This window comes from Dermatophagoides pteronyssinus, unplaced genomic scaffold (genome assembly GCF_027571235.1).
Source record: "Dermatophagoides pteronyssinus isolate colony J.1.1.1.1 unplaced genomic scaffold, Derpt_VIB-CSIC_2022.12 sq0004, whole genome shotgun sequence".
Taxonomy (NCBI): Eukaryota; Metazoa; Arthropoda; class Arachnida; order Sarcoptiformes; family Pyroglyphidae; genus Dermatophagoides; species Dermatophagoides pteronyssinus.
In genome coordinates, this window is record NW_027461528.1 from 2126859 (window position 1) to 2141603 (window position 14745).

General features: G+C 28.0%; 4 protein-coding genes across 4 annotated transcripts; 2 read left to right on the forward strand and 2 right to left on the reverse strand.

Moving 5' to 3' along the window:
* Window positions 1-5729: 5729 nt before the first annotated feature.
* On the forward strand, window positions 5730-8290 carry LOC113798619 (uncharacterized). Its single transcript, XM_027349183.2, has 3 exons — window positions 5730-6394; window positions 6458-6607; window positions 6660-8290. Exons 1-3 carry the CDS (start codon window positions 5903-5905, stop codon window positions 8022-8024), a joined length of 2007 nt encoding a protein of 668 aa, XP_027204984.2. The 5' UTR covers window positions 5730-5902; the 3' UTR covers window positions 8025-8290.
* Window positions 8291-8470: 180 nt separating this feature from the next.
* LOC113798607 (uncharacterized) lies at window positions 8471-10134 on the forward strand. Its single transcript, XM_027349167.2, has 3 exons — window positions 8471-8812; window positions 8883-9865; window positions 9932-10134. Exons 1-2 carry the CDS (start codon window positions 8688-8690, stop codon window positions 9097-9099), a joined length of 342 nt encoding a protein of 113 aa, XP_027204968.2. The 5' UTR covers window positions 8471-8687; the 3' UTR covers window positions 9100-9865; window positions 9932-10134.
* Window positions 10135-10403: 269 nt separating this feature from the next.
* LOC113798606 (uncharacterized) lies at window positions 10404-11333 on the reverse strand. The gene has a single exon (XM_027349165.2). The coding sequence runs from the start codon at window positions 11159-11161 to the stop codon at window positions 10610-10612; it is 552 nt and encodes a 183-aa protein (XP_027204966.2). The 5' UTR covers window positions 11162-11333; the 3' UTR covers window positions 10404-10609.
* Window positions 11334-11842: 509 nt separating this feature from the next.
* LOC113798581 (lipase maturation factor 2-like) lies at window positions 11843-14695 on the reverse strand. The gene is made up of 4 exons (XM_027349139.2): window positions 13918-14695; window positions 12697-13852; window positions 12411-12611; window positions 11843-12339 (listed from the first exon to the last, which is right to left on the reverse strand). Exons 1-4 carry the CDS (start codon window positions 14548-14550, stop codon window positions 12023-12025), a joined length of 2307 nt encoding a protein of 768 aa, XP_027204940.2. The 5' UTR covers window positions 14551-14695; the 3' UTR covers window positions 11843-12022.
* Window positions 14696-14745: the final 50 nt, after the last annotated feature.

A 14745-nucleotide genomic window follows, 5' to 3' on the forward strand; every position in this document is an offset into this window, starting at 1 on the left:
AAAAACGGAACGACATTGAATTTATTTTGTTGATTTACCTGCAATGCAACAATAACAAAAAAAAATGAAATTGAAAAAGAGAATAAAATGAAAAAAAAGTTAGAGTTTTTTCTTTGGAATGAATGAATGAATGAATGAATTTCTTTAGGAAAAATAATGATAAATTTCCATAAACCATTTTTGTTTAGAATGGGGGGAAAAGAAACATGAATGAATAAATAAATTCAACAATACTGTTTCAGTGAAATGGGACATATCTTTTTTTCTTGTTGTTGTTCCATATTAAGCATATACTTTTTTTGAATGTAGATGGTCAAATATGATGAATCATTTTTTCTTTTTCTTTTTTTTTTTGGCTTGAATGAAAGTCAAGAAAGTCAACATATAATTATTTTTGGAACGGTTATCATCATCACAAATAAATAAATTAAACGATGTTTAGTGAAACGAAAATATATCAACAATGGTGGTGATGGTGATGGTGGTGGCAAAATAAACAAAATCGAACAAATGTTTGTTAAAATAGTCAAAAAGTGATATGATGATGGTTCTATTATCATCATTTTCATTTTCTGTTGTTGGATCGATCCAAGATTTTTGTTGTTGTTGTTGTTAAATATGATGACCACCATCATCATCATTATCATTATCATTATGAATAATTTACCTTGCCCATTCGATCATTATTCGGCTCATAATAATGATAATCCATATTTTTTCTATTTTGTAAATTATCATTATTTTAATAATGATAATGCTCATCATATAAAAATGATTATCATAATTATAATGAGCATCATTATCCTTGTGGGTGATTTATTTTATAATGGAAAATGAACATTATAACAAAATGGATAAAAAAAAGACAAGTTATTTTTATCAATCTCAATAAGAAGTCGAAAATGGTTTCACAACTTATCACCAACCGAAACAATTCGATTGACAAATCCGTTTCGAATGAATTCAATATCATGAAAATCATACTGGAAAAAATTGATTATCCAAAACATAAAAATGTTTCAAAACAACAACAATCATATTGTCCTGTCAAATAATCTTTCCATTAATATCATCATCTGATGATGAAAAACAATTGTTTCCTTTTTTGGTAATTATTATTGTTGTTGTTGTTTATCATTATCAATTCATTCATTTACATTTCATTAGTTATTCATTTAGTATATTTTTTTCATCATCTTAAAGATTATTATTATTTAAAAATCATCATCATCATCATCATTATCATGGCCTTTTGGATAATCAATGATAGTGATAAAATTTCAAATCTTTTCTTTTTTGACAACATTTGAATGTTTATTGTTTATTTTTTTTTTTTTTTTTTTGTATCAAACAAGTTTTATATGTTGAAAATAAGTTGTCATTTCGTTTTTTCTTTTTTGAATTCAAATTTCAGAAAAGAATTGAATTTTCAAAGGAGATAAATAGAATTGATTGAATGAAAGACATCAATGATCATCATTCTCATTGAATATCGATGACAAGAATCAACTTATTTATCCGATTATGAATCGATGGTTATGTTTTGTTGTTGTTGTTGTTGTTGTTGTTGATAAAATGGGATTTTTTCTTCCGAATTTGGTTCAAAAATTGAGTTTTTTTTCAACACTTATAAAAATTTTAAAATAAACTTCTCTTATCAATGATGATGACAACGACAAGAAATGAAAATTTCAACAACAACAACAACAACAAAAACATTTTCAAATTTCAATAATGGAAAAGAAATTTGAGTGTGAAACATACTTTACATCATCATCATCATCATCGATGAATTTTATCTGGAAATAGATAGATAAAACCTGATGATGGCCTTATATTTTTTCAACAACAACAAAATCCAATAATGATTGATTGATCGTAAACAAAACAAAACATTTTTTTAAAATATATATTCGTTATTATGGTGAAAAGAAATTGTAAAGTTATGGAAGAAATCTTTTTCAAGATACATAACCATTTTCAAAAAAAAAGATGATGATGATAAAAAAATTTTATGAAAACAAGAATTTTTATCATAAATTGATGAAGAGAAAAGAGAGAGACTGAAGAGAATCAAAAAAAAAAAACATTTCTGAATTTTGAAGATTCGATCTATTTATTTGTTTGTTTGTTTGTTTGTTGATATAAACAAGAGACACTATATCTATCCATTTCAGATCTATTGGCTTTTTAGAATCAAAACAAAATTTACCAAAAATGTAAAATTGATGTTTTTATCATTAAAATGTTTTCAACTGAATTTTCACAGACAAGAGAAAAATTCTTGAAAAAAAACTCAAAATTATATGGCTAAACAACCATCAAGTGAAAATGATAGATTTCGACCTGAAACCGGTAATTTTTTTTCTATGTTTTCAAGCAAAAATGAAATAAAATTTCATTTTTTTCATTTTGATGATGATGATAATAATAGTGAAGAATTTCGTTTGTTTGAATTCATCCGAAACAAATCAGATTTCTATAAAAAAAAACAATGTTTATTTCTTATTCCATTCCATTTGTTTTCAATAACATCAGTTGATGATAATGATTTTCATTCTGAACCCAGAATGAAAAATGATAATGATGATGATGATGATGACAAGAAAATTCATTTTCCAAACTTTATCATTTATTTTTATCATCATTGTTAATTTTTTTTTGACATCAAGAAAACAAAAAACTTTAGCCATTTATTTTCGCAATGATAATGATGTTGATTCGATCATCGATTGAAATAAATAATTTATCTAGAAATGATGATGATGATGATGACCTCTCTCTATCATTATCATTCCAATTGAATTCTGAATCAACAACAACAAAAATCCATTATGAAGAATTTTATCTAGGAACTTTTTTTTTCCAAATGTTTCTATTTTATTTTTCTGCTTTATGTCCGGTAATGTTATTCGATTCATTGGAATTCATTTCATTTCATAGATTGATGAATTGAAAACTTTCAAGTTGAATAAATTACTGCTACTGCTACTGATTTTTTCTGTTTGTTCAATTAGCAGAATTGATTACATGCAAATAACAAAGTTTTTTACTGTGTTACAAATAAAAAAAATCCCATTTTATTAAACATTCCTTGTACAAAAATGATGAAAATAATGATGGAATTTATCTGATTAACCATCATCTGATTATCGAGGATCATAAATAAATAAATAACGTCAAATGATGATGATAAATTAAATTTCCATATACAAACCGTGGAAAAAAACCGTAATCAAGTGATATAAATAATTCAGAATTATTTCGAGAAAAAAAAATGAAAAGTTTAGCTGTTTCGACTAATAAAAAAATATTGTAACAATGACAATCATATATAATTGTAAATAATTCCAAATGATGATAAAATCGGGCAATTTTTCAACAACAACAAAAAAATTGACTAATGATACACCTACTTATTATCACTGATAGGAAAAAAGGACAATTTTATTTAACCACCATAAATAGTCAATATATTTTATTTATTTTTGATAATTTTTGTTTGTCTTGATGACAAATCATCACCGTTGTTGTTGTTGTTGTTTGAAATCATTTAAAATTTTTGTTCCATTCGATCGTGATTTTCTATTTGAAATGATCCTGGCGATGACATTTAACCTTCAATATTTTCCGTTGTTTTTTTCTGTTCAAAAGAAAAAAATTTCATTATTTATTCATTGATTTTTCCATTATTCAACATTTTGAAAAACAATTTTTTTTGGCGGTTAAACTATCGATTATTCGATTTGATTAATCGCGATACAATCGATTCGAACACTTTTACTTTCCTCAGTAATTCTTCTTTACACTTTTTTTTTCCTTTGTCTTCGAATGTAACGAAACAATAAATCAAATTGATCAATAAATGATTCGTGATCATTCATGCTGTGATTATTTCAAATTGAAAATTCCATGATATTGATGGTCATAATATTGATGATTATTCGATGAAAACGATATAATGCTGATGATAATAATGCCAATTGATCACGATTCAGTGATTCAATGTATCATTTTAGGAATAATTTTTTTTTTTTTTGCAATTATTAAAATCATCATTAATCCGCCCACACAATGATGACGATGACAACTACCTACAAATCGAAATATCTAATTTGGTTTTGTTTAATTTCATTCCCACCACTAATATTTGGCTACTGAAATTATTCGGAAAAGTAAGTTTTGGAAAACTAATAATCAATTATACATAAAGTCTAAATTTTTTTTTGTCATTAGATCCATATACCAATGGTACATGGTCAATGATAATGAATTTTTTAACCATTTTTGGAATAATATGCAAAATAATGTACCGGAAACAAAATCGAATATTTTGAAAATTTCATTTTTTTAATATTGCCTTTAATGGTACGAAAACTTGATCGATAAACTGAAATTTTTTTTAAATTTGGTTTTTTATATTCATAATACAGTTGTTGGATAATGTATGTTAGCTTGGTTATTTATTCAATAAACAACGATTCCAACAACAATGATTTAGATGAAAAGAAATATGAATATTAAAAAAAGCATTAAATTAATTCAAGCATGATCTTCTAAATCATTTACAAACATCAAATGTTAGTATGGATTTTTTTTCAATTTAAAATTTAAATTTCTTTTTTTATTTTCTAATAAATGGCCAATGGTCACATAGAATATTTGTTATGGACGATCGAAGGGCGTTTTTTCCCTCGTTTCAACCCAAAACAAACAACAACAACGACATAAAAAAAACGAATTATCCATGTATCATTTTTGTTGTTTGTTTTTCTGATGAAAATTCAATCACCAAAAAAAAAATCATGACGAAGAAACATTTCTGGGTTAATAATATCCTGATCTGAAATGATGAAACATTCAATTCATTCGAATCGACAGCCGTAAATAACAGCTAAAATAGTCGTTTACACACATCATGAATGAATGAATGAATAAAAAATCTTTGACAATCAAATGGATAAAAGAAGATTTTCATTTTGAAGAATTTTCTACTTGTCATATAAAATTGACAGTTGAAAAAAAATTGAATTCAAGGACCACCATCATCGATGATAATTTCAGTAGAAATTGGGCGTTGAAATATTTGTGTGACAACAATCAAAACAACATTTTCATTTTCTTTCTCAGTTTTATTTTTGGGTATTTGACGTCATGGAACATTTTTCTTTTATTTTGGTGTTCTTCCGTTTTGGTTCCATAACAAATCTTTTTTGTTTTGTTTTCAATGTAAACCTACACCCACTCATTCAATGGTTATGACATGTTGTTGTCACTCAATTATATCAAAATAATACACGCAAACACATTCATAACGATAGAAGAGAAAGATAAACGAAAAACCTAAAATAATTTTTTGTTTATCATTGGGGGGAACCAACGAAAAAAAATTGATATTAATTATTTTAATGAATTGAATTCACACACACACATTGAACAAATAGACAAAAATCTTTAATCTTTTTCAAGAAACAAAAATCATGATCATGATAAAGAAGAAACAAAAACAAAAATAATCCATATCTGCTGATAACGACCAAGAAACAAAGAAATTTTATTCATTAAAATTACCACACCAAAAAAAATTAACTTAGAAAAAAAGATTATTCCACTTCGAATTATTACATCGATAATGAATGAAATGGAAAAAACAATTTGTGATTGAAATCAACAAAAAAAAAAAAAAAAACAAAAAAATGAGAATCATTTTGATGATCGAATCGAATGTTTAAATCGGTGACCTTCTTTCAACTATGATTGATTGATCCGTGATAATCTTTTTATTATTATTATTATTGTTGTTGTTAATACTATTCAAAGATTCCATTTTTTTAATGTATATCCGTTGATATTATTATTATTATTATTATTATTTTGCTGATTATAAGCACAAAAAAAACGAATGTTCAAAAAAAACATGTCTTTATTCGAATCGGATACGATTGATACGTTAATTTCGAAAATTATGTTATATCTGAATGAAATTCTTGTCATATTTGGATTGATTTTATTGTTGATTCTATTGGTTCGAATATCGCTTTGGTTATTACATTGTAATTTATGTAGTAAATCATCGGATCATTTGGATCCTGAATCCGGTAACGTAGAATCCGGCCATAATCATAATGATGATGATGAGGATGATGATGGGAAAAAATCTTCGATTGATAATGATAATGTGGAGAAAAATTTGGAAAAAACAAAACGAAAACAAAAAGTGAATGAAGAAATCCCACCGCCACCGGTTCCGAAACCAGATTTTCTTAAAGACGAAAATCATCATTCTGAACAACAGTTGAATTCCGTTGATTTGCCATCATCATTAGAATCAGATCGGCCTGAATTTCGAATTGTATCCGAATCACAATTACCTAAACCTGATGAAACACAATCGGTAAGAATGATGCTTTCCAGAAAAATAACTCAAGTGAATAGAATTATCATTTTTTTTAAGTAGATACCCGAAATTAAAACTGAAGAAATTCCCATGAATCAGGAATCTCACAAAACAGAAACCGAATCCGAAGCTATTATGGCAGATGTTATAATCAAATCGTTAATCAATGTTGATAATGTTGATGAGAAAATCAATGAACAACAGGATCAGGTAAGTTTCAAATTTCAACAACACAAAAGTAATTCTAACTGATTATCATCAGGAATCGTCACATACATATGCTCAAATAATACGACAGGAAAATATTGTTGAAAATAATTCCGATAATCAACAACAAGCAAACAATGATAACGACGAAAAAAAAGTCGAAACAAATGATTCAAATAAAAAAACGCATGAATATACTGTTGTTGATATTGTTGTAAGGAAAAAATCATTGCCCGTAGAACAGAACCAACAAGAAAAAGTTCAAATGAACATTGAATGTGAAAAGAAACAGAAAATTGTTGATGAAACTCAATGTGAAAAAATTGAGATTGAACAGATTGAAATGATTGAAAAAGAAACGAATTTAATGGAAAAAGAATCACAAAAACCTGATGAACAACAATCATCAACAATGGCTATTGAATCGAAACAATTGGAAACAAAAATTGATGACAAATCCGAATCACAAATCGTTAAACGAATTCCAGCACATCGTTGTATTTGTCCATATTGTTCATCGAATAATTCAACAAGAAATAGACTATCATCTATGCTTAATAATGAAGAAAGTGAAGTACTCAAACGATTGGATGAAACATTAGAAGAAATGGAACGTCTTAATGAATCATTGGCTCCTTTGACACGTCAACAAAATGATGACGAAGATTATACACTGGAATTGGAATCAGAATTGTTGAAAATTGCTCAAGAAATTCATGAACGACAACAACAACAAAGAAAAGAACAACCTAATATCGAGAATAAAGATAATGATCATCAGTCACAACAGCAATCGAATAATGTTGAACCGGAAAAATCAAACAATGATTGTCCATTACAATTACAATCGGCAGATAATAATAATGTTCATATTTTGGAACCAAAGCAATTGGATGCATATTCTACATTGATCCGTAATCGAATACGTATTTATGAACCGGAACATCCATACCATCCTAGAATTGTACCAAATTGGATACCAATGAAACTTAGACAGAAATTAAATCTATTACAAACAGCAACATCATCACCACCATTATCATCATCATCATCAATATCGAATGAACCGAATCGTCCAGAACTTCCGCCAAAACCAATAATAATCGAAACGATTGCTAAAAAACAGCCTATGTCAGCAACACAAATGAATGGTAAAATACAATCAAAACAAAAGCCTGAACATAATCGAATAATCGATCGGCGTCGTGCATTCACCAACAATGATGATGATGATGATGATGAAAATGAAGATGGAAATGAGGATGAGGATGATGACAATCAAGAGCCACAATGCGCCATCTATGCAAAAGTAATCGACCAAATCAAACAAAGAGGAAATTTAAATTATCATAATCATCATCATCATCATAATAATCATGATCATCAAAATCATCAACAACTAATGTTACAACAAAAATAATGATGAGAATTGTAAAGATGGGAATTGAAATTGGAAATTAATTGAATTTGTTAATTGAAATTTTTAAATTTAAAACAAAGAGACAAAAAACGACCTTTTCGATTTTCATTGAAATGATCAATCGAATCATGTGAAACATTCGAATGATTTGATTATCGATATGGATGAATCACCAACCAATCGAATGATGACGACATTTACCTTGTTATGCATGATAAATTTAATGATAATTGGATAATTTAAAATAAATTTTATTTTCTTTAAAATCATTTACTTTTTTTGATTATCATGATGATGATCATTTTCGCGTAGTGGTCTTGATCACTGAGGCTGTTCTTGATTTATTATGATGATGACAACATTCACGTAAATGAATCGGATGATTGAACCGGTTATCGTTTGTTTTTGGTTGTTTCATTCGGATGATGATGATGATGATGATGACGAGTATAAATATATTCAAGATTTTTTTTTCTTATTTATATTCTATATTAAGAAGTTGATTGCAAATTCTCATTTATTCATTTCCAATTTAATTTAATTGTTTGTTTGTTTATTTGTCTGTGTTTCTTGCCTTGTATTGAATATCATTGAACAATTCAAATTTCGACAATTGATTGACATTTTTTTTGTTTGACAGTTCAACAACAACAACAATCGAAAATGGAAAGTATTAAATTTAACTCAACAATATTATTGGCATTGATTGTCATATTATCCACTCATTCATTTATGGTGGATGGTCAAATTTATAAGAAAACGGATAAAGGTTTTGATATTGATATTGGGTATGTTATTGAATCATTTGTTTTTGATATGAATCATTATTATTGTTTGTTGTTAATTAATTTGAAATAGACCAATTTTTCAAATGAAATATGATCAAAATAATGGTAAATTTATTGATTTAAGTGCCGTGCTTGGTTTGGTAAAATTTGGTTATGATAAAAAACCGGGTGATAAAGAACCAAAAGTTAACGTAGATATATTTGGACGTGGTAATATTGATCGTCAATCAAAACCCGATAATGATTATGTATATGATATTGATCCGGATGATCTTAAAGAAGTTTGAAAACCAAAAAAACGTTGACCATGGAATATACAGAGAAAGAATTTGACCAAAAAAAAAAATCAACAACAAAGTACCTTTCTATATTGCTCATATTCATTTACATTAAATAACTCATATAATTTATTACGATTCTAAAACACTGACAGAATCTTTTCATTTTGAATGGAGATAATAAAGAATTTTTAAAAAATCCCAAATCAATTATTGATTATTATGTAATAACTGTTTTTTGATTGACACCATACATTGATAATCATCATATTGTCAGTCAATCAATCAATCAAAGCATTTATAATCAGAAAAAGAAAATTTATTTATTTGATACTCGATAACAATCGTACCCAATAACAACGAAAATAATAAATCTGAGAATAAATGATGAGAATTCTAATTATAATACAAATTTCTAAATTATAAATTCAAATTGAATGTACGAAATTGAAGGGTAGAAACAATCTCTTCTTGAATGTTAAAAAAAAACATTCAAAAGAGTAGATTGCAGGTACATTCTTTCAAATTAGAAAAAAATTTCAATAATTTTTTTTTGAAAAATGAAGGTATTTAAACGATTGATTCAATCGTTCAATTGTTACATGTCCGTTTCGGTCATTGTTAATCATCAAAATCAATCAATCAAAATGGCTAAATATTTGAAAATTCTTTCATTATTGAACATTATTTTATTGTTGATTTTATGTTTTGATGTGAAATCAAATTCGGCACAGATTTATCGTCAAACATCGGACGGTTTTAATGTTGATGTTGGGTAATTTTCATTTTAATAAAAAATTTTTATCATTTTTCTTTTTCGTGTTTTAAAATATCAAATTAGTGATTTTGTCAATCTAAATTATGGCCGTCGAAGTGGTAGTCGTAGTGGTCGTGGACGCGGTCTTGATCTAAGAGCATTAAGTGGTCTGGTCAATTTCGATCTTGATCGACGTGGAATTGGACGACGTCCAAATATTAATGTCGATGCATTTGGTTTGGGTCGATAATCAATTCGAATCTTGAAATTTAAAATTGACGACAAAATTGGAAAAAAATCAACTTTATCAACAATCTTTTAAAAAATCTTTTTAAAAAAATATCTAATCAAATCGATTGATTTTCTTTTCCTTTTACTTTAAAAAAACGATTCGGCCTCAATTTTTTCCCAGGAATTGCGAATGAAATCTAAACAAACCGAAATTAATAAAGAACAACAACAAAGCTTCACTAATGGAAATACATTTTTGATTGAACAAAAATAAATGTTTATATCATGATCATCACAAACAAAACAAACAAACAAAAATTGCACATTTGATTGCAATAAACACATTTATTGAAATGAAGATTTTAATCAAGATTTTTTTCAACAACAAATTTTGTTCACTAAAATTTAAGATGAATAAAGCAAAAAAAAAAACAAAATAAAAACAAACAAAAAAAACTAACAGTATGGATGAAATATATCAATTTCAGCGATTTTTCTAATCATTTAGAAATGCATTTGATCCAATTATCATCAACACAAATCAATTCCATCATGAATTTCATTTAGATGTGAATAAATTTGCTGCAAATATTTGCATTGTGTTATTGGAATACAACGTTGTCGTTGTTGATCATTTTTACCAAAACCACTGGGTAGAAAACCTTGTGGACATTGATTCAAACGTATTGGACATTGAACATTTTTTTCATTCATCATATGATAATATCGACGATAACGTTCTTTACTCGAAAATTGTATATGAAACGGTTGATTTGCCACACAATTATATAATGAACCGGCTATACAATGATCAATTTGATCAGCCAATATTTTTATCAATTTTTTACATGTATGACCATTGCGACAAATCTGTTCACAAATAGGTGTCATATAACCCCATGTATAAAGTTCTGGTTCTGGTTCTGGTTCCGGTGCTTGCCTTGGTAGATGAGGATCAAAACGATATTCTTCAACAAATGCCAATGATTTATTGATAAAAAAGATTGTTATCAATAATAAAACAATCGATATGATTGACAGATTTGAATGACGAAGATGATGATAATGATTATTATGATTCATGATTTTAACACGAAATAAAATTCAAAAGATCGGAAAAAAAATTCGTTGTTCAGTTTCAATTTCAACTATTTATTTATGCATCAAAACATCGGTCGGTGTCAAGTAAACCCAAAATAATAGTGACAATTTTTTTTCTAATTTGTAATATTGACCAACAAAAAACAAATGCGTATTCATTTGGTAAATGTATGTTTATATATTGTGTGTTGGATTCGCCTCCTTTTATTTATTCATTATTTTTTCATGGCCAATTTCAATTCGATTCCATTTGTATGAGAAAATGGATGATTATTTGATGATAATCATCCATTATCATAATCATGAAACGTAATAGACAAGAAAAAATATATATATTTGGATTGATTAAATGAAAAAAAAGAAGAAATAATGGTCTTTTTTTTGAATAAAGCCTGAAATCGGGTCGGTTTTCCTTTTTTTCCCCAATCTTCAGTTTTCATTATCATCAATGAATGATTGATTAAAATTATGAAAAATTTATTTATATTCCAATTGAATGATTATCAAAACAAACAGAAACAAAAGTATCCAATTTCAATTTCATCCGTTTGTTTAATCAATATGAAATTCAATGGAAAAAAAAACAATATTTCTAATCATTCGATTTTTGATTTTTGTTTTCTCACATGTATAACAAACACTATATTTTCCCATCACACAGAATGAAAACAAAATTAAGATTTTATTATTATTATTATTAAAGCTTTAATATTTAAAATTATCATAAGAATGTTTTTTTTCCTGTTGCCTAATCCTTTAAGTTCAAAAATTGGCACCACTCGAACAGATATAAAGAATTGATAGATTTTCTCCATTCAATAGTTTTCCAAAAAAAAGGTTAAGCTATTTTGGCTTTAATTTCGATGATGATGATGATGATCGAAGAAAATTGATAACGGCTACAAACGATATTAATGTATAAATAATAACCGGTGCTGTTAGCCATGAATTATTTGCAACTAAAAATGAATGTAACCAATTTAATGATTTAACCAATTCAGTCCATGAACGATCACGACTAGCCATGTTTAATGCCGGTGACATTTGTTTTTTTAATTCTACCAATTTTAATGCACTTTCCAATGTTTCTTTTGTTACCATTGGTAGATAGGCATGACGATTAGTTACTTTATGCCACCATGCTCGATATTTTAATGAATCTGTACGAAGAAAATAAACATACATTTATGATTTATCTGAATACAAATTTCAAAATGATAATTAATCATACCAGTATATTTATAAATATAACGACTAATACGTAAAAATTTCGGTGGTTTATCAAACGGTAAACGTGTCGTATCTAATAGATTGAGTACATCCGATTCACCAGTTAATATTCGATAGCAAAGATTTAAAAGCCATGGATTATTCTGATAGCTATCCAATGCTGCAAACCACATTTGCCAATCTAATCGTGGTTGATGTGGTACTAAAGTTATATTTTCAAAAGAGAAAAGATAAAAAAAATTGACAATCAAAAATAAACAACGAAAAACATGATAAAAATATCATACCAACAAATGCAGGTGATTGATATAAATCAACTGGTTTATAACGGAAATAATATGGACGCCAATCACCAACACTACCATCGGCTGCATTTGCATCATTCGATCCTTCAATAATTAATTCAGGACGGCCACCATCACCAGTCATTACACGAAATAATCCATATGATGATACAAGATGATGATGCTGAGCATTCTGATACCAACGACGAATTTCCATCGGGACTGTTGATTTCATATGATAACCAGTCGTATCCAATTCAGCCAATGGTACGATCGATATGGCCATTATTGACGCACAAATAATAACATAAAACATTGTCATTATCAAATGAACAATACGTCCAGTAATTGATCCATATGAAATGGATTTATATAATGCAATCAATGCCATACATATCAACGAAATGATTCCCAATACAATCGAAGCAGTTACCGTTTGTATAACAAATAAATTAAATTGATCATAAGTAAAATTGACTTTAGTTGTTGGCCCATTTAGTAGATCATTCCAATGAAACATTACATCAAAATAATAAACTGTATAATAGGCTAACATTCCAATAATTGCGCCGAATATGCAGATCTCCATTGAATTTCTTTCCATAGTCGATTGCGTTTGAACAGTTTGTTGTGGCCGTCGTCGCCGGAACATATCATCATCAAGTAATGTCAAACATAATACCATTGTTAACAGATTGAAAAAATTATAATTTCCAGTCAAAGCGATCATAATCTGTAGGAATATCTGAGTGTAAAATGATAATAATTTCAAGGTTCGAAACGGTGTGAAGAACATGAATGGAACGGCAATTTCTATGACAAAATGTATGACAACGGCCAAATGAAGCCAATTCTGTGGTATCTGATGAGCATACCATGCAAATGGTGTTGGCAAAGGTTGTGACTCAAAATGTACATCCAATGATCGTAATGACCACCATAATGGACAACGGGATGTAAATTTTACGATACCAGATGAAAGCATAAATTTAAATAATAGCCAACGTACGGTCCAAAGAACCAATGGAGGATATGGACGAAAACGATTCAAAAATGAACGGCTTCCATATTCGGTACAACGAATTGAAACAAGTACTGTTAAAGCACCGGTTTCAAGTAAAAAGGCATCCCATTGAAAGTACAGAAATGTTTGACCGACCTTATTGAAGACATAAATTAGCAAAAACAATAACAAAAAATTCACAATCAAAAAATGAGACTTACATTGACACAAGAATAATAGAGTATGAATAACAGAAAATAAATGATAGGCGTACGAAATGAATTCGATAATAGCTGAATGAATGAAATCAATGATCCGGCTATGCTAATCAATTCCAATGATGATGTTAATGAAAAGCCTTGAGTGGATGCAAGATACCAAACCAATGATGGAACAGCACGATTAATAGAATCCAATGATGCATTTTCATTTGAATCAACATATTTTACGGCAAAATATCGTAACGGCAGTACACCTTTGTTGCCATAAAGGCCACGAATTTGCATGTAGAACGAAACGAATGCAAACAAATAAATGGCAGATATTAACCAAATAAAATAATTCTGTATCGGTGAAATCCATTCATCATGTTCATTGATTTGATCATCGATTTTCAGTGAGTGCTTTTTCAATGAACTTTTCATTTCTGTTTGTTTATCATCTTTGGATGATGAATCTTCACTCATCATTGCTGTCATTATTGGAGCTTGATTTGAATTGTTTTTCTTTGATTTCGACCCGCTATCACCACCAGCACCACCGGTCACTTTTTTATTCTTTTTATTTGACTTTTGATTATCATTATTTTTGGTTGCTGGACTTTTGACAGCCACCGGTATTCTTGATTTAGCCATCGTTGCCTGCAATTACAATTCGATGAGTATCAAATCGACTCAAGTATTTCAATTAATAAAAATCAAATTAACATCAAAACAATGAGCTTAAAACAGTTGGATTACAATTAAAATCAATTAAAAATTGCCAAATAAGCCGGTTGTTTTTATATCACCATCCATCAATCTCGATGCATGATTTGGATAAAAGAAAAG